This window comes from Conger conger, chromosome 6 (assembly GCF_963514075.1).
Source record: "Conger conger chromosome 6, fConCon1.1, whole genome shotgun sequence".
Taxonomy (NCBI): Eukaryota; Metazoa; Chordata; class Actinopteri; order Anguilliformes; family Congridae; genus Conger; species Conger conger.
Window position 1 is genome coordinate 60,997,501 of NC_083765.1, and position 27,429 is coordinate 61,024,929.

General features: G+C 41.5%; 1 protein-coding gene across 5 annotated transcripts in view; it reads right to left on the bottom strand.

Annotated features, from left to right (window-relative positions):
• The window catches only part of LOC133130866 (transcription factor 12-like), a 123,878-nt gene that overhangs the window by 94,824 nt on the left and 1,625 nt on the right, over window positions 1-27,429 (bottom strand). For 3 of the 5 annotated variants that reach the window (XM_061245801.1, XM_061245799.1, XM_061245803.1), the window contains one exon: window positions 27,125-27,197. In XM_061245801.1, the coding sequence (XP_061101785.1) occupies window positions 27,125-27,197 (73 nt within the window). The remainder of the gene's footprint in view (window positions 1-27,124; window positions 27,198-27,429) is intronic. The other 2 variants (XM_061245802.1, XM_061245800.1) reach the window with 1 other exon arrangement.

Sequence of the window (27,429 nt, forward strand, 5' to 3'; positions counted from 1 at the left end):
ACAAATGCTTGATGGAGTAAATAGCCTCCCACCTTCTTCTGCAGACTGAAAACCACAGCCCAGACAGACTGACAGCCGAGGTTCAGGCACTCCTCAATGCTAACTATTGGAGGGTGGGCTGTTCTCCAGCCAAACACATTCACATTACCGTCCAACATATTCCATTAACCATTTTACACAAAATACCTGTTCAAATGTGTGGAAACGTGGCTGGGTTTATTTAAAAATGCTATGTAAGACATTTTTTATTTGTTTTTTAGGATCAGGACTACGTTCCTCATGTACTAACATCAGGCATCACCACTGCTAGCAACATTAGCATTCAGGCATGCAGCTTATTCTTATTCACGCCATACTGTCTGATCTTCTATCGCACATCTACGATATGCTTTTTGGTGCTTTTCTGCTTGCACTACTCATAAAATAATGGAGTGTGATGCACTATCACTTCCCTTTGTGGTTCTGGCACATTTAAAGCACAGTTTAATTAAATGTAAACACCCATCACTGCTCTCCTAAGGGACTTAACGCATCGTGGATTTTTTTTCTCACACCCCGGAACTGTTTTTTTTTTTTATACTCTTACACAAATCAAAAAATAAAAGCCTTGGCGAGTGAGCTGTAGCAATGCATTATGGGTATTCTATATTTAACATTGACATACAGTAACTGGGGGAGTCCTTTCAAACAGAATAGAGTCATACTGCATAACCTGGGTAATAAAAACACATGCAATTTTGTTTCTGAGAAACAACCAACAATACAAAAGCAGCAGTAGGCCCACGCTCAATGCTAGAAATACATTAAAAAGAGCGATCACATTTGGCTTTTACAGTGTATGTCATTTCTGTGGTTTTGGCTGCTATGATTCAACTGTTCAATTTAACTACTCAGTAAATCACAGAAATTCAGTGTCATGAGACACTGCACACAACAGAAATTAAGGTATGAAAAGTGCCTAAAAAGGTACAAATGTCACTGGGGAGGTGTCCTATAGGCAAGGGTTTTCCCTGCCATTATAAAACTTTATAATTGACATTATAATTGTTTTTGCACAGCGCCCAAGCCAAATGAACAGGAAATAGGAAAAAAATAAAATAAATGTAAATGTCATAAAAACGTTTTGCCTGCATCCACTATAGTGTCTGATAGTAAGTTGATGTGAAGCCTCCTACACGGTAAATTCTTGCAACAGGGTATGTGTTTCATTACCAGACACATGCCAGTCCTGGCATCTTTGTATCCTTGAAGCAGTAACTCTATATCGTGCCCTGGGCAAAAGTGTTAAGTAAGTAAATAAAATCGAGTTGAGCCGGAGCACCTTTTTCTTCGAGACTAGGTGAGAGTTTCTGTCACTGCACACTGAGGTGAGAGATTCTGTCACTGCACACTGAGGTGAGAGAGATTCTGTCACTGCACACTGAGGTGAGAGAGATTCTGTCACTGCACACTGAGGTGAGAGATTCTGTCACTGCACACTGAGGTGAGAGAGATTCTGTCACTGCACACTGAGGTGAGAGATTCTGTCACTGCACACTGAGGTGAGAGAGATTCTGTCACTGCACACTGAGGTGAGAGAGATTCTGTCACTGCACACTAAGGTGAGAGATTCTGTCACTGCACACTGAGGTGAGAGAGATTCTGTCACTGCACACTGAGGTGAGAGAGATTCTGTCACTGCACACTGAGGTGAGAGAGATTGTGCCACTGCACACTGAGGTGAGAGATTCTGTCACTGCACACTGAGGTGAGAGAGATTGTGCCACTGCACACTGAGGTGAGAGATTCTGTCACTGCACACTGAGGTGAGAGATTCTGTCACTGCACACTGAGGTGAGAGATTGTGCCACTGCACACTGAGGTGAGAGTTTCTGTCACTGCACACTGAGGTGAGAGATTCTGTCACTGCGCACTGAGGTGAGAGATTCTGTCACTGCGCACATACACAATAAAACAAAAAAGTTATTACAGTTATTTAAAAAAAAGTTTCATAACAGTATTAGAATAAAAACATAGTTTTCCTGTGTGTTTGCACATATGATATAGCTCATTGCTGATGTTATTTTATACAACCTTTTCTCCCTCATTTTCGTCAAGAGTGCTAATAATCCTGGACTTGGCTGTGTGTGCAACTACAGTATGATCATGAAGTAAAAAGTGAATGTTCAAGAACAAAACTAAATACAGACACGTACACTTTAAGCTTTACACTAGAGATATTTTTGTTTCGTATATAAGTGGAGCCAGAGGCAGTTCACTCACGTGCAGTATCTGTTGAGTGGAGGATTTAAATATGGATTTTATTTGGCACCCGCACAGCTCAGTGTGCTTGGCTTTGTCTCTGTTGTTTTCATGTCTGGCAGCCATGACCGATCTCTGTTCAACTTGTTACATTCCAATTCCTTCCATTTTAAGCATTATTAAAGGATCTTCTTCTGCCAATTCATTCATTGGCCACTTTTTATCGTTGCCACAGAAAACACAACAGAAGTGAACAGCAAACAAACAAAGCTAAATTGCGAGTAAGAGCAGCTCGGACCGGACACATTACCAGGTTACTACCATGAATTGTACAACAGCTAGTTCCCACCCGGCATTGTGCTTGGCTGAGAGACATTCAAACAAGTGACATTAACTCACAATAAGTCACTCCTAACTAATTAAAACCACTATGTTTAAGACAGTTCAGTTTCGTTCATTCGTCATATCGGAGATAATCTCGTAACCTAGCAACACTTCAGAAGCGTTAAAACGGCATTGCCTAATAAAACAAGTTTGAATCTCAGTTACTGTTGTCTTTCAGTTGTTTTTTTTTCTAAACATGTTGGTAAAACTGTTGTATAACTGCAATAATGCACTCAAAGTCACCTTTGGCAGTGGCAGTGTCTCATAGTCAGTCACTCCTTCTTGTGTATTACTGCATAAATAGAGAATAGTCTTCCTGAAATGCATGATGGGGGGAAAAGTCAAGTGAGGCTGAAAGAGAGATGTGGCGCATGTGACAGTCGATGAAAGGCTCTCTTGCACACGGCCCACGGGAGGAACGTCGGGACTGAGAACTCCATTCATCGCCACAGAATTCCCGTCACATTCTTCAGCCGCACGGCCGTCCCCGACTGCCCTACTTTTTTACCCGCGGCAAATATTCCCCCCGTCTCCCTAAAGATCCACCCCTCCCTTAATTGGACCTTGCGAAAATATATCATATTTGAGATGTTCATGTTCAAATTGTCTTAACCAGCCATTTTATTTTGAGGGAGGGACTGCAGGGAACAGAAATTTGGCAAGCCCAGTTTTTTCACAGCTTCCCAGTGGTGAATTATTTTTCAATTTTTAAAATAAAGGGAAAGGCAGAGACTCGTGTCTGTCTGTGTCAGTGTGTCTATGTGTGTGTCAGTGTGTCTGTATGTGTGTGTGTCTGTGTGTCTGTGTTAGGGTGCGTGTGCATGGGTGTGTGTCTGTGTGTGCGTATGTGTCTGTGTGTGTGTGGGCGTGGGTGGGGGTGTGTGTGTGTGCGTGTGTGTGTGTAAGTGTTTGTGAGTTTCAGTGTGTCTGTGTGCATCTGTGTGTGTCTGTGTTAGTGTGTGTGTGTGTGTGCATGGGTGTGTGTGTGTGTGTAGTTGTGTGTTTCAGTGTGTCTGTGTGTGTCTATGTTAGTGTGTGCGTGCATGCATGTGTGTGTGTGTGTAGTTGTGTGTTTCAGTGTGTCTGTGCGTGTGTGCGTGCCACTGTGGGCTTAATTTAAACCTGTCAGGAATAAACAGCGTTAGAAAGTGGTCTTCATCAGGCTGCAGTAATGATGGGTTTGTCTGTTCTCGTCCCAGCTTAGTCACGCACAACTGAGGCCAAGAGTCGCGGCACAATCTCTTTTCTTTTGAAAAATAAAAATAAAAAAATAAAATAAATAAAGCACACACTGGCATCTGCAAGGGAGGATCATAAAGTCTGTAATTGCGATGACACTAATTAGTTATGCTGCCATTTCAAAGAGTATTGCACAAAATATATACTCAAAATAAATTATCCAGTAACACAGCTTGCAGGAACATATTTCTATTCCAGCATGTGACCACTGGATGAAACACAGGTAAACGGCATTACCAAAAAGGTTAGACAGAGGCTAAAGTTTAAACTTACAAATCCATGTAGCTGTCTTGTTAGATACCAAGCAGCCAAATATGGCTTGTAGGAACTACAACTTCCACATTCCCACAGGACAATTCCGCGACGTCCACCCCGCATGACGTCTAGCTTGGTTCAGCCAATCCCGTAATGGCGGGAGCAATAAACTTTCCCGTATAAGAGCAAGACACGTTATTGAGATTTCTCTTCTGCTTCTCTTCTCTTCGCCCACTTCTTCGACGCACCATTTTTGGCCATTCGCTTCAGCTCATCTGCTCCGAGACTCGGACAGAGGCTGAATGCTGCACAGCGCACAACCAGGCCTACGGACACACCCAGTTACCTCGCGGTAACTTCGTGGCCTATAGGGAGTGGAAACTGGTGTACGCAGAACGCTACATCAGTTTCCTCCTGCAAAACTAACCAACGAACAACAGCAACAAACTTTTCCACACGGAAAAGGGACCAACGAACATCCTTCCAGCAACCGAACGGACCAGACAACAACGTGCGGCTAAGACGGGAAGGCCCCAGCTTTGCGCACCTCTCCAGGACCCGCATTCACAGCACCATCGCGGCTCCTATAAGGGCAACACGTCTTTTGGATCCAGCAATGCGTATGGTTTCAGTAAGACTAAACAAGCATTTGCAGGCATAGCCAGTGTTAGCTTAGTCTTAACTGTTATTTTGAATCTGTGTTTCTTTATTTGCTTTGTCTTATCATTTGAATGTATTCTGTTAGCCGTGTATGTACGTGAATTGATTCGTCGTCTTTCGCGCATATATAGAGTGAACTACACAAGTAGTCGCTCTTCTCACAGCTAACAATGATACTCATTAACACACCCAGAACTCTAGCTTACCCAAGCTAGCTACTCCCACTTACCTTTCCTTTGTTCAAGTGACACGCGCGCTTGCGCACACACACCCCCTAATTTCCCCTACTAATTCCCGTTAGTTTATCTGTTCTGTGTTTGTACGTTGTTTAATAAATATATTTTAATTAAACCCCGGTGTCCGTTTTGGAATCACATAGACATGAGAGCCGAGTTAAAGCAGTCTTTCGAAGAACTTCCAACCTTCAGGTTAACGGTATGTTGAATCATTAATATTGGTTATTTTAATTATTAATTAAAAGACTAAATTTGTGGTTAGATATTTCTGATAAAATTACTGTTATGAGACTGATTACTTTTCGCAGTTATACTGCTACATAACATTAACTGGCGCCCCGGTTTCGTAGAGAGTAAAATCCCTACGTTATTTGGCGGCCCGTGCGAGGACCCTACATAATTTGGAGCCCGTGTGAGGACCCCTACAAAATGCAGGTCAATTTTTGGTAGGCCAGATTTATTTTGGTATACCAGAATATTAATGTGAATATTCAATACAGTTAAAGTATTACAGAAGTGACAAAAACTTTAGCTATGTACCCCAGCACATTGGACCTAGTTACATACTGTCAGTTGAAAATATTTACATCCATGTTGGGTGATGCATATAGGAATTGCAGCTGAAAAATCGATCAGAGGCAAAGACAACATATTGGGAGTGCCAATATCAACTGTTTCATACATTGTTAGAAAGCACATATGCACTGTTCAACTGGCAGACCATGGAAGACCAATAGATACTTTCAACTGTAGTCGCAGAGGTGTCAAAGGCCAAACTCAACAGAGGACAACACTAGCATAACCTCAGAGGATTCACCCACCACCTCAATAGAACAGTCAGGGTAGTGTTTGCCAAAAAGTACATTTTAAAAACAGTACAGTTCTTATGGACAGAACAGATTAGTATTAATCTGCACTAAAATGGTGGAAAGACGAAAGTGTGGAGAAAGAAAGGAACTGCTGGATACATGGCGGAGGTAGTGTTATGGTTTGTATGGCTGCCACTGGAACTGAGTCACTATCCTCATTAGTGTTGTGACTACTAACGGTAGCAGCAGTATGAATTCTGATTAGATCTCATACATTATCTGCTCAGATCAAACCACATGCCTCAAAACCTACTGGATGGTGCTTCACCTTGCAGCACCCCAAACACACTGCTGAAGCAGCCCAGGAGTTTTTCAGACCCAAAAACGTGGAAAGTTCTTGATTGGACAACTCAGTCACTTGTCCTGAATCCAACTGAACAAGCATTTCAATTGCTGAAGATAAGACAGAAGGCAAAAAGCCCAAGAACCCAACAGGAACTGAAGATGACTGCAGTGCAGGCAGATGCCCAAGGTGTGGTAATGTCCATGGCTATAACCTTGGCATGACAATAAAGGGATAACCAATTAAAATTCACCCTACAACATTGACATGTAATCTCAATAGCTAATTTTTCCACAACATACAGCTGGCACAAATATATAAAGTATATAGATGTATTCTCCCTCGTGCATATCGTATATGTATTTATACACAGAAACATACAACTAAAACATAAAATCTAAAAACCAAAATGCACACCAAAGAAATGTCTCATCAAATGTGTAGTAAAGTATATAAAATAGAAAAGCTGAAGTAAACCTTGCATAATGGAAAATTAAATCATTAAACACAACAGGCATAATTTGCCAAAGCAAATTTTATTTAGAAGGCAGAATTGCTCAACCCTGGAAAATAAGCAAATAAAGCACACTTAGTCCTCTTTAAATGTGGCCAGAAAATTTCAAGCACAAGTTAACTCATGCACACTCCATAAAACACAGTGCTGTGTGGTTTGGTCTTCAATTCAAAGCCGTATTCACTCAGCTCTCCACATTATTCCTCCCATCCTCAAAGTCTGGGGTGCTTAACATGTTGAACCGACAGCGGATCCCTGCCAACTGGCTGTCAGGAACAAACATGTAATATCCGCAGCGTCTCGCATCAAACACGTGTGAGCATAACCTTGAATGGGCTGCAAATATTTCTCTTGGCAGTGTCCGAGTGCCTGAGCAGCAGCCCATATCTTCCCTACTCCTTCCAAATGATCAGACTGGCTAGAAAACATCTGTACAGCACAACCTTATGAGTTTACTATTCTGTCGAAGTCTTAAACTAAAATAAAACTAAATAATATCCTTTAATTACTGCTAATGATGGTTGCCAATCACGATTTACCAAACATGACATCAGAAAGGTCTAGATAGAATCACCCTGGTTTTCAAGCAGGGTGAAATACAAAATCTCTGGACCCACAGTGTGGAGGCTGCATGAAAACCATGGCATTTCTGTCTCATGAACCTTTCCTGTTTCTTGAGTGGACCATTACAGTTTCTTTCCTGTTTCTTGAGTGGACCATTACAGCTTCTTTCCTGTTTCTTGAGTAGACCATTACAGTTTCTTTCCTGTTTCTTGAGTGGACCATTACAGTTTCTTTCCTGTTTCTTGAGTGAAAACACTACCTACCCATATCAAATAAACCAACCCTTGCAGTTGCAGTATATGGCTTAGCCACCTGACATTGATCTTAGTAGAAATGCTTTGGGTATTCAGGAAGCTTGGTGTGCCAATCAAAAGATAACCAATTGAAGTAGTTCCCCCTACAGCATTGACATAATCTCAATAATTCCATTTTCCACAACATACAACTGGCACAAAAATACGAAGAAGTGTTTTCCATTAATATGGGGACCACCAAAAGAGGGCCGTGTTCCACAGAGAAATAGAAGGCCCAGGCCAAAAAGAAAATGCAACAGACCCACCGTAGATATGTACAAGCTAGCTTAAAATATGGCTCTATACATTACTACACATTAAATGAGACAGGAAAGCAGAACTAAACATTGCGGTAAGCAAAGACACGTTGCAACATTTGAGGTGTAATAATCGGTGAAACTGGAAAGGGTGGCATATTTCCATTGTTTATATGAATAAATAAAAAAATGAATTTCACAGTGATGAGACAAAGTATATCAACCTCAGCCCCCACTCCCCCTCCCCCGCACCCCCTCATGCAATACTCCGGTTTCCCGAATGATTACCATCTGACAAGTCAGATATCACAAGTCGCGCTCGGCTCGGTATGAAAAGAGCGATGCAGAGAAACGCGACTGCGCGTCTGGCTTAACTGCGTTAAAGCTGACAGGCTGTAAATAAGAAAGTAAAATTAGGAGACGCAGGAGAAAAGGGGGTGGGGAGGGCTGATAAGGGAGCGATGGGGCCCGTCACACCACCGTCTTCCGCGGAAAAACCGCTGCCAATGAAAGCCAGTTTGTCACGACTATCGAGGCGTCTTCATTAGACAGCCACCGCGATCCCGGAGTCAGTCACCCGCAGAGCGCTGCGGGGAAGAGACACGGACGAGCCCGGGTCCAATGCCGCGGCTGCTCCGCCCACCCTGTTATTTCCGCAGAGTCACGGAAACATTTGCCCGATTAATGGGATCTGCAGATGGTTTTGATGCGAAGCTGTACGTTTGGGTTACAAAAATGCTTCCAAAAGGCCCAACAACAAGGCCAGGGTTTTTGTACTCCCTGCTGGAAAAAACTGCTGTTTCGAAAAAGCTGGTAGCTGGTTGACCAGTTCAGACCAGTTTCCATACTCGAACATGGATTGACCAGCTCATGCTATGTTTTGAAACAGCTGGTGGCTGGTTGACCAGTTCAGACCAGCTCCATACTCAACACGGTTTGACCAGCTCAAGCTATGTTTTCAAATAGCTGGTAGCTGGCAATTTCAAACTGGATTTTACACCAGGGCTGTAAGCAGAAGTAGAAGTTGCTCCAAGTTCCTCTCTTCTAACCCACTGCTTCCCTCGCTGTCAGCACACACAATGGTGTCCTGGCTACCAGGAAGAACCACCCAAACCCTTCACCAAAGACCAAATGCATCGACAGTTCAAATAAAGGCAAACGCTATACCACGCTATAATTTGCCATTACAAACATATTTTTGTATCCCTCTATTTGACATAATAATCTCACCTGATTCATTTGAGAACTGATATGAGCATTGTTATGTGTGAGCTTGACAGAAATAGTAATTGTATTATGAAATATATCTACAATAGCCTAGTAGCTTGAATAAGGATTTGAAGGACAAAAATGCCATTTGCAACTTTTTCAAATCAAATCAAAAGAGTGTTTAACAGTTCCATTATAAGTAAAGAACTAAAGATAATAAATGTGATATTTAGCACAGGTTGCAACACATTGATAGCAGAGGGTCCTTAGAGCTTTAAAAACTTACAGGCTATATGGTGCAAATCATACCACTCCATTAATCGAATACTTGACTTGAGTTCTAGCCCAGGGAAGACACTCTGACACCCTCATCACAAAGAGATTTTACACCGGCTGTAAGAAACGTGGGTAAGCGTGAACAAGCCTGACACCTCGATTGTAAGCGTTTGTAATCAGCGTAACGTTTGTTACAAGAGACAGAATTATTTCTATTGTGCTCTTCAATAAGTCGGTTAATCAGAGCACGTGTCTGCAGACTGACTGAACAATAACACGTCCACATTTCCTCCCTGCAACAATTAGCCTAATATGAAAAACCTTGGCCAGTGCAAGTCTGCTTATCATGACACCACGTGACACAATACACAGATACAATGCCGCGCCCGGCCATATCCTGATAAAGCTCAATGACTCAATGATTTGCAGTCATCAGTTGCTAATTAAGCTGATAGGACGACTGCTAAAGCTCCAGGTCCACACACGCTCACACAGAGCCTCACACGTGCAGCACTCCCTCGACCCCCACCCTCATGGCAAAAAAAAAAAAAGAAACTGCCCGACCCAGTCAGGGAGCTGTCACCGCCGGCGGAACGTTCCGGTGCACAGAGACGCCCCGGCTGCCTGTTAGGGCTGACCCGCCTGGCGCGCTGAGAACCCAACAGCGAGAAAAAGCCCTGTCAAAAAAACATTTCAAAATTAACGAAACAACACCATAGAATATTAATAACAAGGTGCCCGACAGTTCAATCTGCGTTATTGGTGTCTGTGCCTGCAAACCGACAATTCAACATCGTCCTTCTTCCTGTGTGAAAACATCCCAGCTACTCACCGCACACAGGCACCTTTCATTGTCCAGTCAACATTTCACTAGCACTACCCAAAAAACGCCAATGAACAGAAGTGCAAAGCCCATCTTTAGCACCTTCATGGCAGTAAGTGAATTGTTCAAAGAGGAGAGCGGACAACAGAGTTCCTATGGTGTGACATTTATGGCTGCATTTACATTCAGTACATGGCATTGCCCTTGTTAGCACAATTCTCAAGCCTTTGTTCACAAGCAAAAGGTGTGTTTTAACGCACAATTAAAATGTAAATATCCCAGCGCATACATAAATACATGTATAGGCAGTCCATTCCACTACCCTGCGTGATGACATCATAAAACCGGAGAGATAATCCTCCTGTTCCTCATAATTATAACCATGGTAACTGACAAAAAATGGGGGTTATATGAATGCAAAGTTGATGGCTTTAGAAAAGACCAAGATTTAACAAGGGCTCGTTGCCTGTAATATATTGTTCTAAATCCTTCAAAAGACAAATTAAAAAGCTAGGAATGAATCAGGGGCACATTCTTAATCCCCAAGTCGTTTAAAGCGAAGAGATTGAAGTTCAATTTGATTGGTGTTTTGCACAGCATAGAAAAAAAAAGAGAAAAAAAAAGACCCCAGCCCTAAAAATAACAAACCACATTATGCAGTGGCAAATATCCCTATACATAGGAGAGGCTGTTCAGGCCAGTGTTGGTGGATTAGGCCTAGAGAACAATGACTTCTGCTCATCAGCGTTTTCTATATCTGAAATGTAAATCCTGATAATGCCTGCTCTGCTCTAAACTCGGTCTGACTCACAGACTGGCTGTGAGCACTCGAGAAGCAGAGCACCAGAGTATTTTCAAATGTTAAAAAACATGCGTTTAAACACACATTAACATGCGCACGTGTGGGCGCAGATACTCAGTGACCACTTTATTAGGTAAACCTGTACACCTGCTTGTTAATGCAAATATTTAATCATGTGGAAGCAACTAAATGCATAAAGGCATGCAGACATGGTCAAGAGGTTCAGCTGTTTTTCAGTTCTGCAGGCAGAAAGGTGACTATAATGCAAAAAACCACACATTACAACAGTGGTATGGAATAGAGCATCTCTGAACACAACGCGTCAAACCTCTAAGTGGATATGCTACAGCAGCAGAAGACTGAAGTCGAAAGTGAACTGAAGTGAAATAAGTGCTCACCAAGTGTACGTGCCGCTAAAAAGCTAAACACAGCTGATAAGGAAAACTTCCAAGTAGAGAGCAGAAAACAAGTTGGGAAACAGGAGCTGTTGTTTGAATAGTATTTGAAGAGCAGTGTTTTTGTTAGTACCTGGACTGCAGCCCAGTGGCTGGTCTTAGCAGCGCCGCACACCTGCCGGCTGACCCAGCTGGGCTTCCTCCGTATCGCGCCGCTCATCTCCGCGGAGGAATAAACCTGAGCCCGAGAGGAAGCGCCAAAAACAGCCCGGCTGGCCGAGGGCCGCCGCTGGAGCCGCGCGGCGAGGGAGACCGCAGACCGCACGCGAACCCCGAAGCGCTCCCGCTGACTCCACCGCGCACGACGCCCACGCGCTCCAAAGGGGCGGCAGGCCGCACGCAGGTGACCTCTGTCTCCACAGGTGACCTCTGTCTCCACAGGTGACCTGTCTCCACAGGTGACCTCTGTCTCCACAGGTGACCTGTCTCCACAGGTGACCTCTGTCTCCACAGGTGCGCTGAGGCCGAATGACGGGCGCACTCCTTTTCAACTTAGTTCTCCTCGTTTCGCTTAGTTTTTGTTTTTGAAATTTGAGATTGGCTTTGATTTTATTTGAAAATTGCAACTATGGTTAAATCAGCACTGGGGGCTTCATGCCCCAAATTCAACGGCAAACCCTCAATATGACATTAAGAGTGAGATTGAAACTGTGCCAAAGGTAACATTCTCATCCATCCATCCTCTGCTCCTTACAGTGTTACAGGAAGGCCGTTGTTATGACTGGAGTTTTTAAAGTCAATATACAATCAATCAAATGAGCTTCATTTAAACATCTGTGCTTACGTAGAGAATGCCCCTTTGATATTTTGTATGGAGTGCATTCAGTAATCAGTGGCAACTGAGTCAGCTGAATAGAAGCTGATCCCTTTACCGATCATTTGAAATTCAATTCCGATGCACAAATACATCCGAATCCACCTTAATCCCACTGATTTACTATGGGCTGCAGGGTGGTGCTTAACAACTCAACAATGTGATGAAACGGAAACAAAACCAGGGGGTTGAACTATGCAACACCGAACGCTCACAGGAAGTGCTCAGTTCACCAGTTACAGCAACGCTACAAAACTCTTTAGAGAATATAATGCATTCATCTGACAGATTACGCTCCGGCACCATTCTAAGAACATTATAATGATCTTGACAGAGAAAGTTTATCTGAAAAACCCATTAATATTAAACCTATTAATATTGAGTATTAGATTTAATTTGGAGTGCAGGGAGCACACACATCATTTGGAATGCGTGGGAATAGGAGGTGGAGATCATTAAAGACACAAAGTCGCATGTTGAAGACTTTCTTTTTCCAAAACCCCTTCAGTGATGAATCTTCTCAGACAGGGCTGGTGGCAGAACATTGATAATTACAATTCTGCCACAGGCAAGATAACTGGCAGGCTACAAAAAGTCCTGTCAATGTGCATTCTGTCTACTCACCGCACAGACAAGTCAATTTGGGCACACTTACTTTCTGGGTCATATGTCACTTTCAAAACAGAATATCCTTACTAATTTTCAGCATTTCATACATTTCAGAAAAAGAAAAAAGAAAAAAAAGAAAAAAAAGTAAACTCCTTTCACAAACACGTTTTTCAATAATATTCCCACAATCTGGAATAATAACATAACAATGATAAATGCTTGCATTTTCCTACCACTGAAGTGAATCTACATTACATTACATTAATGTAAAGACGCACTTATCGAGAGCAACATACAGTTGATTAGACTAAGCAGGAGACAATTCTCCCCTGGAGCAATGCAGGGTTAAGGGCCTTGCTCAAGGGCCCAACGGCTGTACTACACCGGGGATCGAACCACCGACCTTGTGGGAGTCAGTCATGTACCTTAACCACTACGCTCCAGGCCACCCTCAAACTAATGCTTAGTGTACCTAAAATCTAGATAGCATCTCATGTACTGTAACTGTGCAGTGATTAAACCTTCATAATATTTTAGTATTCCACAATATTTCCCTTCTGTACCTGCCAACAAAATACCCATCATGCAAGGGCAAGGACCTTTTTATGAAAGAAAAAATGCTCAACTTCCTATTATGTAAGAATTTTATGTTTGGGGTCAAATGGAGCCCAACAATTTGAACTGACAAATGACTAGCCTTTGATCCATAAATGTGAAAAACTCTGAGAAACATCTCATTTTAAAGCCTGAGGTAAGTGAAATTTTGACACCTGTATGGGAAAGTGCCACCAGAATCATCCACAAAAAATCTGAGATATAAAAAAAAAATGGTTGTATATTTTCTTACATTTTATACAGCTACAGAAGGTGAATCTAACTCCACACAACACCTTGGAATGCTAAGTTTGTACAGGACTTTTGAATGCATAGCATTGTGTTTATTTCACATTTACGGTTTAATCCCATTAAATTAGAAAAATCATACTGTATCCCCAGTGTAAAATCCAGCTATGACCAGCTTGAAATATGAGCTACCAACTGTTTCAAAACATAGCTCGAGCTGGTAAAACCATGTTGAGTATGGAGCTGGCCTAACTGGTCAACCAGCTACCACCCGTTTCAAAACCTAGACTGAGCTGTTATTTTCAGCAGGGTCAAGATTAAAAAAACGGTTAACTAGTTTTCAAGAGAAACCAAACACCGAAGAAGGTTAAATATATAATATAATAAGAAGGTTAAGCTGAACCTCATTAAGCTGTCCTCATTGCAGGGCTACTGGACGCAGAAGGAAGAGTGGTTGAACAGTACCCTGTGTTTGGCAGCTCAGTGTGAATGGGTCATGGCCTTCTGTCACTCAGCCTGAAGCCCTGAAGCCCTTTTCACAACAGTGATGTTGTAAAAGGGAGACGCTCATCCTTGGACAATACTTTCAAACTCAGGGGCAGCCTATAGCCTAGTGGTTAAGTTGCTTGACTGGGTCCCAAAAGTAAGATCAGTTCAGCAAGAGCAAGGCCCTCCGCTCCACATTGCTCCAGGGGGGATTGGCCCCTGCTTAGTTTAGTCAACTGTAAGTTGCAAGTGGATAAAAGCATCAGCTAAATAACTAATGTAATTTAACTCTGAGTGCCGCTTCATAGCTTTATCAAACATGGATTGTTCGTAATTATAATAAATACCCAGAACACAAAAAAGGCAAAAAGCTTCAATTTTGTGTTTTTTTATTTCAGAACTAATACAACAGGAATAAAGATTTTTACATTAGAACTTACATTATAACTTGAGATGCCTGATGCTACGCAGTTGTGAGAAATGCTTCTCACATGCACACAAGTTATACTGTATGTATGCTTATGATTAGTACAACTGGCCAGGTCAGAAAATATGACTGTAGGTAGTAAATAATCCATCGGGGCTTGCTGAAGTAATCACCTATTTCCACAAATGGAGCGGATTTTGCATACCCAAGTGAGGACTTTAATCATAATGTGTGTTCCAGACGCAATACTACAATTCAAGTACTGTTCTCCCATGTCCAAAGTTACATTCCTGAACTTTGAATTCCTTTCAAAATCTAATTTACACTCTTAAACACTGAAATAACAGGGGCTCTGAATGAACTGCAGCTGCCCACAGGTGTTAGCGGAGTCCTTGGTTTTTGGAGTGTTCGTGAAAGCTACGCGCGTGCTCACTTCCCCACAGAGCCTCCCTAACACTCGCCACCTCTTCCTAATGGGGCCACGGGAGCTCAGGAGGCAAGAGCGGTCGTCTGGCAGTCGGAGAGTTGCCAGTTAGAACCCCCGCCCTGGGAGTGTCGAAGTGTCCCTGAGCGAGACACCTAAACCCCAATTACTCCTGATGAACGGTTTGGTGCATTGCATGGCAGTCTATCGCCGTTGGTGTGTAAGAATGGGCAAATGAGAGGCAGTCATTGTAACGCGCTTTGGATAAAAGCGCCATATAAAGGCAGTCCATTTACCACTCCAACCAGGGGGAAAAAAACCCAACCTGAGCAGACATCCGAGTTCACAACCACACCAGTAGGCCTCTCACATGGGGAAGTTGAGACTATCTCAGCTCTGTTTCAACAGCAGCTCCACAGAGGCAAAGAGGATGTGTTCGTTCGGTGTCAAGGCAAAGCTAACGCTCTCACGGTTTATGTTGATGTTCAGGTGCCCTCATTCACCACGTAATGTTCTGTAAACAAAACCAATAAAATGTAAATTAAAAGAACGAGACAGAACAGATTTATGGCGTTGTTATCCAGTTGACCCCTAAAATTGTGGGATTTGTTGAAATCAACATAAAATATATATATTTTAAGATATAGGCAAATCTTAATTTAATTTAACATTTTAAATTTACAATTTAAAGACAGAAATGAAGTCCTTCACTGAGTCTGGCAGAAAGGAACAGGGCTTGCCATAATGTCTAAACCTTATCGTTTTTGGCGGAAAGATTTAACCGTGCCAGTTTGATGCTCTAACCTCTTGGTGGAAACCTTGAAGAGATGCAAAGATGTGCCAAGTAACCTTCCTTCAAAGCACCTCCATCACTATGGCAACAGCACGACCCTCTGTAACCAAGTCGGGCGATGACCTGTGATACGGAAATGAAAGCTGTCCAAACTCTGGGCCAATCTTCCCTGTTGTAGAGGAGGCCTTGTGCCAGAGGAAGGCACTGATTTGAGCGAGTGGGATTTCAACGCATCACAGACCAGAGCAGCCCGTGGTTCTTAGAGCGAGGTTGCAGGTTATCTAAAAATAAACAGCTGCCTCCAGAAGAAAGAGACATACCTCACACAACACAGACAGGCTTCACAAACGAAAGGAGGTCTGTTTAAGTTCTGAAAAACCAGGAATAAATCAATAAATCTCACACACACACACACACACACACACACACATTTATATACACTCACTGAGCACTTTATTAGGAACATTTTTACTTTATTACACCTACTTATTCATGCAATTATCTAATCAGCCAATTGTGTGGCAGCAGTGCAATGCGTACAATCATGTAGACAAAGGTCAGAAGCTTCAGTTAATGTTCACATCAATCATCAAAATGGGGAAAAATGTGATCTAAGTGACTTTGACCGTGGAATAATTGTTGGTGGCAGACAGGGTGGTTTGAGTATCTCAGAAACTGCTGATCTCCTGGGATTTTCACACACACAAGTCTCTAGAGTTTGCAAATTTTTTTAAAAAAATAGTTAAAATACATCCAGTGAGCAGCAGTTCTGCAAACAGAAACACATTGTTAATGAGAGACATCAGAAGACACAACGCATCATAACTCTAAGTGGATAGGCTACAGCAGTAGAAGTCTAAAAAATAAGTCTAAGAAATACCTAATAAAGTGCTCACGGAGTGTATAAACACAGTGCTGTGAAAAAGTATTTGCCCCTTTCCTGATTTCCTCTATTACTGCATTGTCACACTGAATGGTTTCCTTTTTGTCTGAAGACAATGTCTTAAGATCTGAAAGCATTCAGTGTGACAATTATGCCATAATATAGGAAATTAGGAAGGGGGCAAATACTTTTTCACGGCACTGTATAAATATGCACATACTTACATATGTACAGAAAAATATAATTTTGGGGGGGAATTCACAAGAATTTAAGGGTTGGGATCTCGTGACATCGGTGAAATATTTAAACCGTCATTAATCACGTGCAGTTCTGCGAGGGAAATGGATTTTGCAAGCAATGAGGCCATCGGCTGTAATGTAGATTTGCATAAGCGTGCCCTCGACAATCAGAGCCTAAGTGAACCCAAATCAGCTAAGACGGAGGAAGAGGCGAGAGGCTTCCTGAGTGCCGGCTGCTTCCTGCGAGAAGCCCTTTCAGTTGGCCTCGCAAAATAAGTGTTTAAGTCCCCGCCGCAGAAAGACGCGGCTGAAGTTATAAATATTGCATCTGCTTTGAAATAATTCATTAGAAAAGTAAATGCGTTGCTTCAAAGGCAATTTTAAACAAATAAATAAATAAATAATGAAATAAACACATAAAACAGAATTTGGCAAATCCATTGAAAAACGCTTTGAAGATAAGCAGCGCTCAAGTAGTTTTGTCACCTTTTAAATCGTCACATATTGCGCTATATACGCCAGTTTTCTTTTTGTTTTCCTGCGAGAAATTATCTGGAAGCGCATGCCGAGTACTTTTCCCAAGATTTTCAAGAACGTTTTTCTAAATAAAATTAAAACAGGAATTGTAACCCCCTCTCTAAGTCCCTGATGAATAATGTGGAATCATGCTAATTCTCGATTTTTACCTGCTCATTAATAATGAATGAGCGCATGAAATGCCAGCGACTAATCCAGAAATATAGATTAAAAGAACCCAGGCTGAAGCAGAAAGCTGTATCAAGGATCTATCAAACACTCACTGTACAAAACAAGACTGCTGTGTGCTTTACTCAAAGGGAAGTCTAGTCAACTGAAAGTACCTACTGACCGCACAATCATCCAGAATTCTCTTTACATTTACCATTCTGTATAATTTATTTTTGCCGATTACCCACCTGGCAAAGACGCATAAAATAATTCAATATTGCCCGTTTTTTATGAAATCGAGCAAGTACCGAACAACCACCTCACACATAAGCTAAACTAATTCACCAAGGCAATGGTGTTGTTTATTCAATGTTTGTTGTGCAATGATTATTGTGACTTTTGGTTCCTCCAAGATAATAACAGAACATAAATAATCTCACTTCTGCGACTGCAGAGTCATTATCCAACAATTTGCATTTTTGTTAAACTTTCAGAGCAAATACAACCTGATATTTGTTGTAAATAAACACAGGTTAACAGGGAAAATTACTGAACCTGAATAAGAGAACAATTACAAAATGTGTGTCCCTAAATTACAACCAAAACAAATAGGCCTACAGGAATTGCAAATTGGCTTTTTATAGGTAGCGGCAACAGAATATGTGGCCGTGTTTTTCTCATCTCTCCTCTGAAGAATGTCAATGGCAAAATGCCTTCAGGGAGCCTAATGTAAACGACAGACAGATTTTCCTGCTGGAAAACTAAAATCTAGATGAAAAACTTTGACATTTTTCCAGATAACAGCACTACTTTACATGGATACAGCGGGCCAAATAAGTCACCTATAGTTGTCAAATTATTCAGCATGTCATACCTAATTTCATTTAAAAAATCTACCGTTGATGAGCTACTGCTCAATTGTCCCGAAAAACACATAATGACAAATGGAAACATCAAACAGAAAGTCAACACAACAGGGCTTACAGAAGCTGTCTATATCTCAGTAATATTTTCAGAGATCCCAAAACTCCTGAAATGTTTAAGAGAACTTTAAGCTTTCTCTGAAAATTGCTATTAGTATATTACATTTTAAATGACAACTCAATGTTAAATTTAATTGGAGCGTGACATTAATTTTCAGATTTCCAGAAAAAAAAAAGAAGTAAAGGGACCCTGGCTAAAAACACAAGAGAGTTCTGTTACACTTAAGTAATGTCACATTTAAAAACCTAAATGTACATTTACAAAGAAGGACGGTTACAGAGTTTGAAATGCTAAATTCATGTTAATTCACCATTACAGCACTTTGCCCTTCAATATAAAAGCCATGGTTTTCATATCATAGTTTAACTTGGGCCATTGTAACTACAGTACTCCAAAATGACCTTCAAAGTTATGCCCTTTACCTGAAAAGATGGTTGCACAATTACATAAGCTCAGGATACTGCAAGATGTGCTCCCTTCCATGCAAAGCAGTGCAAAGGCAAAATAAAGCAACTGCTGATGTTACATTTACTAGAGCACAAGTTCTACATTATTCCTGTGGTTCAGAAAAGAAAGCAAGCCTGTTTGTGTCATGAGATATGTAGGAGAACAGTCTAATAAGGCAAGAACATTGATAATCTAATAATATACACGCACTGGCCTGTACACCAGCTCATTAATGCAAATATTTAATCAGCCAATCTTGTGGCAGCAACTAAATCCATAACAGCATACAGACATGGTCAAGAGGTTCAGCTGTTTTTCAGACAAAATGTGACCTCAGTGACTTTGACCATGGAATAATTGTTGGTGCCAGACAGGGTGGTTTGAGTATCTCAGAAACTGCTGATCTCCTGGGGTTTTCACACACAACAGTCTCTAGAGTTTGCAGAGAAATGTGCGAAAAACCAAAAACATCCAGTGAGCAGCAGTTCTGTGAGCAGAAACGCATTGTTAATGAGAGTGGTCAGAGGAGAAGGACCAGATTGGTCAAAGCTGACAGGCAGGTGACAGTAATACACACAACACGTCAAACCTCTACCTGGATAGGCTACAGCAGCAGAAGACTTAATACATCTGAAAAATAAGAATAATAAATACTAGGGATGGGTATGGTTAATTGATTAATTGGTTAACCATTTTGCACTTCACCAAAATGGGCAACGTCTTAACTGGTTTTTCTTTTAATTCAATCCTGCATTATAGCGGTAGCTATAATTATAATTAAATATTTTTTGAACGTTTCTAAAAAGAAATTTAAGACTGTTTTGATTGGAGTTGGGTAGCCTGCAGCAGTGGGGTTGTAGAATTTCAGAGTAGCCACATTAACGTGATTGCGACACCACCGACTCGAAAACGCAGTGGAGTAGGCTATGGCAAGCAATATTTTGAAGAGGATAATCCGCAAAAACTTCAGTGCAAATATGTCGCATCAAATTTGGTTTAAATGCATGATATAATGCACAACAAAAGCACCATGGCAAATCTCTAGATTAAAGAAAACAATAGCGATAAAAAAATGACAACGAGAAATGAAACTTTTAAGTACTTGACAATTTCAGTTCGACAAGTGGTATTGCCAGCTTTCAAGGCCAAACACCTCTTCTTGTCAGTGTCATGCCTTCAAAATATTTGAAGTTTGGAAATATTGTCGGTGATACACTGCTATAGACATGTTGTCTTTTGTGTAACCATCAATTCATTAAAACAGGACAGGGATGTGACAAATCATCAGTTTCTGTAACCGGTTACCATCCCATTTTTTAAACAGTTAACTGGTTAACCGATACTGGTTATGACTGCTAGGGGTCATATCTTTTTTCTTTTTTTTTACTGAATTACTGAGAAATTTTGTTTATTTTGGGCCATCTCAATAGTTAAATGTCAAAATTGTAAGTCCAAATTGCCAAATGAAATATTTAAATAGTAAATGGTTGGCATTTATATAGCGCCTTTATCCAAAGCACTGGACAATTGATGCTTCTCATTCACCCATTCATACACACACCGACGGCGATTGGCTGCCATGCAAGGCGCCGACCAGCTCGTCAGGAGCATTTGGGGGTTAGGTGTCTTGCTCAGGGACACTTCACCACAGCCCAGGCGGGGGATCAAACCGGCAACCCTCCAACTGCCAGACGACTGCTCTTACTGCCTGAGCCATGTCGCCCCCAAACATTGATTGATTGATTGATTTACATTGATATTGTGCAGTGTAACCTCACAGTTGCAGAAATTCCTGTAGTTTACGTCCACTGCTTGATCGTGTGTCATTTGTTTTAATGCATCGCGTTAAATTCCGCATGTTTTCATCCATCGTCCCTATGACTTCTGCCTTATGGACTTGATTGGCATGTAACCTGTAAATATGCTGCTGTAAACAACTTCGTTACAGACCGGGTTGTGCATTCAAAATTCCGTGGTCACACAATATTTGCCCAATAGAATATAACACTGGGTCTATTTTACCATAGGCAACTGGTCTAATGACTTTACTTCCCTGCCAATACAGGGTTCTGTACAATTTGATATATTTTTATGTAACACTAAACTTGCATTTTATATGCCAATGCATTATATATGGAGCGGGACAATCGTGGCAGTGAGATTTCCATTTTTCGTTGAAAGTGGAGAATTTTCGCTTTCAATATCTGATGGATATATAGCCTAATGATAAAGTTTGCCGTTAGTTTGAATTTGCGTGTCAACGAATAAACACAGATGAAGAAACACCATGGAACAAGCCATAAGTGAACTAACATCAACATATTTAAAACACACCAAAAATATTTGACAACTATAGTACTGTAGCTTTCAATTCCATGCAGTGTTTGCATTCTTAACCCTCTGAAATGGCCGCCAGTTGCTTGTGGACAGTGTAATATTTAGTGCAACATTTCATGTATTACTTTGTTTATTTGTAGATACAGCATAGTGTTCAGTTTGCGGGTAGTTTGAATTTGCGTGTCAAAGAATAAACACAGATCTTCGGTGAACCTTAAGAAACGACATAACGTTACCATAAACCATACGTCAACCAACAGCTACAGAAATTATTTGATAACTCTAATACTGTAGCATTCAATTCTCTGTGGTGTTTGCATTTTAAACCCCCTGAAATGGCCAGATTGCTTGCTCAAACTACTGAAGCTTGTCGATTGCCAGTTTAGAACCGCAGTAACATGTCTAATGATTTTTGCTAACTGTTTACAAATCAGTTTTGGTTAACCGTTTAACCGTTCACACCCCTAGAAGTAACAGGTAAACCGTCCTCAAGTAAATCTGGCAAATACCTGTATTCAGTGTGAGGCAACATGCTAGCCTGGTTCTCTGCGTGGGAAAACAGGCATAAATATTCCGCCTACAATGCAGAACCAAGGGTGGCATTGCTGAGACAATGAGTGATAAGGGCTGGTACAAAGTGCCCAACGTGCACAAACCGATTCCCAAAGTGTCAACGGCATATTAATGCCGACTTTCTATCTGTACACCCACAATTTCAATGCAGGTATCTAAGGCAAAGGGAACAAGAGGTACCAGCTGACTGACTGCGGATGTGAAATGAAAACCCACGAGAAACACTTTAGAAATGCTTGTTTTGGCCTTTCAAGGGCAGGTAAATGTAGACCTAAAATATTTACTTGTACTTGCCAAACGAGGCAGTTACTGAATAGATCCCAATTGCAGATCAGATCAACAGGGCATCTTGGCAAAATCTTGAGCAGCATTGACCTGCATCTCAGTCCCCTGACTATGGTACCAAACAAAAAAGCTATTAAAGGATGAATATGTGAACTTCCTTTGAGGTGCGGAACCCCTACTTCCAGTGATTGTTGTCCTGTCACACGATTAACATGATGGACCTACTTCTGCTTTTTCCCGGTTTTCCCCCTCTTTTCACCAGCCATTTTTCCTCTCAAATCACCAAGGTCCATCCTGTCAACTTGTCAACAACCTGCCCCTTATCACAAAGCCTAGAAAAAATGGACTAAATAAGAGGCCCAAACAAAATAACCCTGTCATAAAATCCAGCTTCAGCAGCACAAAAAGTGAGCTGTTCAAGCTGGTCATAAACTGGTCTAGCTGGGTATGAGCTGGTCAACCAGTATGGCCAAGCTGGTCATAAAGCTGGTCTAGCTGGGTATGAGCTGGTCAACTAGCTAGTACTGGTAGCTTGTCTGCGCTGGTAGACTAAACTGTAGACTAAACTGTTTCAAAATCTATCTTATGATGTTTTTTTTTCAGAAGGGAACAATTCAGTTTAGGTTTATTATTTGTTCCTAGTTTTTAATACAAACCTCACCACCTCTTCACACTCTACGAGCACTGCTCTGTGAGCAGATTACAGGTGGTGTGCAGATGACAGTGAATGTGCAGATTACAGGTAGTGTGTAGATGACAGTGAATGTGCAGATTACAGGTAGTGTGTAGATGACAGTGAATGTGTAGATGACAAGTTAGTATGCAGATTGCAGGTAGAGTGCAGATTGCAGGTAGTGTGTCGATTGCAGGTAGTGTGCAGATGACTGAGTGTGCAGATTGCAGGTCGCGTGCAGATTACAGTGAGTGTGAAGATGACAGTGAGTGTGTAGATGACAGCGAGTGGGCAGATTGCAGGTAGTGTGCAGATGACTGAGTGTGCAGATTGCAGGTAGTGAGCAGATTGCAGGTAGTGTGCAGATTGCAGGTAGTGAGCAGATTGCAGGTAGTGTGCAGATTGCAGGTAGTGAGCAGATGACAGTGTGCAGATTGCAGGTAGTGTGCAGATGACTGAGTGTGCAGATTGCAGGTAGTGAGCAGATTGCAGGTAGTGTGCAGATGACAGTGTGCAGATTGCAGGTAGTGTGCAGATGACTGAGTGTGCAGATTGCAGGTAGTGAGCAGATTGCAGGTAGTGTGCAGATTGCAGGTAGTGTGCAGATTGCAGGTAGTGAGCAGATTGCAGGCAGTGTGCAGATTGCTGGTAGTGGGCAGATTGCAGTGAGTGGGCTGTGGGTGTTTGGCTGTGGGAAGCTGAAAGGTGAGAGACGGACAGCCACACACCCCTGCAGCGGTAAGAGATCTCAACACACACACTGTGGCAGACAAACAGGAAGCATGGTGTACAGTAGATGGATTTTATGAGGCTCACACACAAATGTCCATCCACACAGCACTTTATCTTTTGTCAGCCATGGAAACTATATCTCTTAAGCCAAAGTAAGGGTGTTACTATCAGACATAGGAGTGCCTCATCTCAGACTGTGTTTCTTGTCCAAGTCAAAGAAATATACTACATTTTCAGCATAATACAATGTGGTTACAGCAATTCAGACATAATGTCCTCACTGGTTATTGTTATCCCCTGATTGGGATAATAAATAGGCTAAATACTGTTCACCCATCAGCCAAGTATACTGGCGTAATAGCTGTTTAGAGCCAATGTGACACTGTATTGTACACAAACTTGAAAGTCTGATTGTCTGGGGTTAACTAACAATAATACTTGCCCAGGGCAAGAAAATCTTTTTTGACTCTAGTATATTAGTAAGCTTGGCTTGGCAAAACAAATCTTAATCTAGATAGCCAGCCAACCAGAACATATGGTAAAAAAGCTATTAGCTAGCAGATCCTGTCACAGGTAAACAGTCAAGCCTTTTCAAACATTAAAGCTGGTTTTAAGTTATCAGCAAGTGATGTGAATGACATAACACAACTTGATTTTCTCTGTTAAACTGACAACAATACCGTTCAGGAGTCACTTTTACTGTGTCCCATTTTTGTTTTTTTCCACTCAGAATGTACTAGACCTCGAAAAATGTACTAGGCTGAAAAAAACTATACTTTTGAGTCTAATATAATGATTGTGTTATCCCCATGGTATCCCTTTTATTTATCACAGGGACATTTTATTTCAAAATGTACCTAAAGGCTATGTGAATTTGCGCAATAACCAACTGTAATCTGAGATATTTCAGAAATCAAGCTACACCATCACTGTGATTTACCCTACAGTAAGGAGAATGCAATGACATTCAGATTCTATCGACGTTGCTCGCAAAAGATACGAACACAAGATATGATCAATTTGTTTGTAATTTACGAGGCCTTACACACTGCGTGGAGGCCTATCTGTGCAATTGCACACAGCACTTGAAACAAACCCTTCAAAGCATGAGAATCGATGCGGGCGGACAGCCGCGGTGGCGTAGCAGGCTGAGACGCAGTGAACCTTGCTGTTGCAGTTCAGCTCAGTGGCGGTTGGAGACGATACGTGGCTTGCAGAAGGCGTGCCGCTCGTTGGATCGTTAGATCCATTCGTGCTGCCGGGGGACGTGGTAGTATGCATGCGGTGTATCCTAGCTAATACGGGCAATTGGCGTAGACGGGGTACAATTGCAAACCAAATTGGGAGAAAAAGGGAAATATCAGAAAAAAAATGTATATGTATAAAAACAGAATCAATGCTGGCATCAACAGATAATGATGAGGAATATTGGATGTCGGAATCAGCTGAGAACTTGTACGCACATCGCAAGGCCAATGCTACCTGTCGCACTCACACCAACAGTTCTCAGTGTCACTCTCCTTCAACTTCAAATTCACTGAAATCAAATCATGATGTCATTGCTCCAGCGCTCCTCTGACCCACTCTGCACAGTCACTGGCATGATGGGAAATTTACATTATGCCAACCAATTGTGCATTCAATCTTGGCACACAAATAGTGGTGATGTATTTACGCCAATCGTGCAGTCAGTTTAAGCACACAACTAGAGGTGAATGGTACGTACAATTATCGCAGTGTCACTCAACATGGACATAACTTCATTTCTGTGTGGGAGTTCAGAGGGAGGCCGAACGGTAAAGGACGAAGAGGTGCCACGCTAATGTTAGAGACCTGCCTGTGGATATCCAGCAATTGAGACATACACACACCAGGTCACATGATGTAATGAATTCCACACTATATTAAATCATATGGCACATAGCACAATACAGTATTCCTACCTATTCATAATACAGAATTATTCATTATGAGGTTTGTGCTTATATTGGCTTTTTAATACTTTTTTTTTAATTGACAGATTTTACTTAATGCTTAATGTATATCACTGGAGGTATAAAAAGCAAACTATTCACACATCCACTTCTAAGGAGAAGTAATTATGCATCTGTGTTCTTTGTCTTTGTTTTTTGTTTAAGAAAAAGTGTTCTTCCTTGAGAAAATACAAGCTTGAGGCACAAAAGACGATCTCTACATTGTCTTGGTATTCAGTTATCCACTATAAAGTGTGTCCTTTACATGGAACCGAGCTGTGACTACAAGCCTGGCTTTGTTGGCAGGCATAACAGAATTATTCCACAGATATAGTGGCCCATTGTCTTCCTTCAGCAGAATCTGATTAGACAATAGATCTGCTTTGGTGAAGGATCCTGCAATAGGCACACTTACTTAGAAAAGAATCCCCATTAAAGCAATTTGAGGCTTTTAAGAACAACTTTATCAACACATGGAGAGTGGTGTGTGACCCCCCATCCTCCCCATCCCCACCCCAAAGCCTGAAACCAGTGGATACCAGTGCACACAGAGAAACACACAGACACACACGTAGGCAAACACCTCTCCCCTACAGCCAAAAGCACAAATGACCTTTGACAGTGAAACTAAACTGCAAGGCGGCAACCATTCAATGAGATTTGGCAATGTGTGAAAACCACAAGAACTGCCCAGCCAGTTCTTTGGGGAACCAAAGCTACAGGAAATCCCCACCAACTTGTTAACAAGTGGAGAGCTTACATGCATAAGACAGCGGTTGGAAGGAGGAATTCCCATTTTTACACCACAACGGAAATATGTATGGGAAGACAATCGAATCAATAAAATAAAATACAGAAGCAACAATTATTTGAAAAATTTCCCTTTACATAAAAAAAAGAATAGTATTCTAACTTCAGTAGAACAAATAGCCTCAGCGCTAAGGGTTTAGACAATAATCAACAGTATCTGATTAAAGATCATTATCATACTATTGTGCGCAAATAGTGCATGAAGCAATTTCAAATGTATACAGTATAATATGGCTTATCACTGGACGTGCAAAACAAAAAGACATGCAACAAAACCTGCATTAAATCGTAAAAAGACCCTATGCATGACAAATATAAAGTTGGAACACCTAACCACAGTAAGAGCCGATACACTAACCCCAGAGAAATTTTGGAAAACTCCAACCCACCAAATCCATACTCTTCATGCCAACTGTTTTCTTTTTGCAGGCTAACCATAGTCCTTCCATGCCAACTCCAGAAGGACATCTCAGAGACCAGGGGTTCAAAGTACATGCAGGATTCATAGAGGTAACAAAGATAATCAGACTGAATAGGAATACTGGTCCCATCAGCTCCCCGTTAACAATAACTACATCAACTACACTAACCGCGAAAACACCCAGAGACATAGAAACCCTTTGCCAATAATCAATTATTTACTCATAAGAAAGTGACAATAATAGAGGACAGGGAGGGAACAGACAGTCACTAGAAAGCAGTGAATATGGCACAAACATATGACACATTTAGACAGGAATCCAACCTGACGCACTGAACTGGCTGCTCCCCAGAGTAGTTGGTCGGTTTTTCCCACTGTTGACAGGTGGTGAAAACATCTACAAGAGAGAAATATTGGTCCACATTACATTATGAATTCACGCATTTAGTCCTTTCATATACATACGCACACAGACACTTTTAAAGGGCACCTTCACCTCCAGACACAATAGGTAAACTATACAGATGGCATTTTAAAAGTTATTGCCTGTTATTGAATATTCACTTACACTAATTTGGAACTAAAATTGACAAAGGAGCAAGTATTTTAATAAAAACCTATTGAATTAT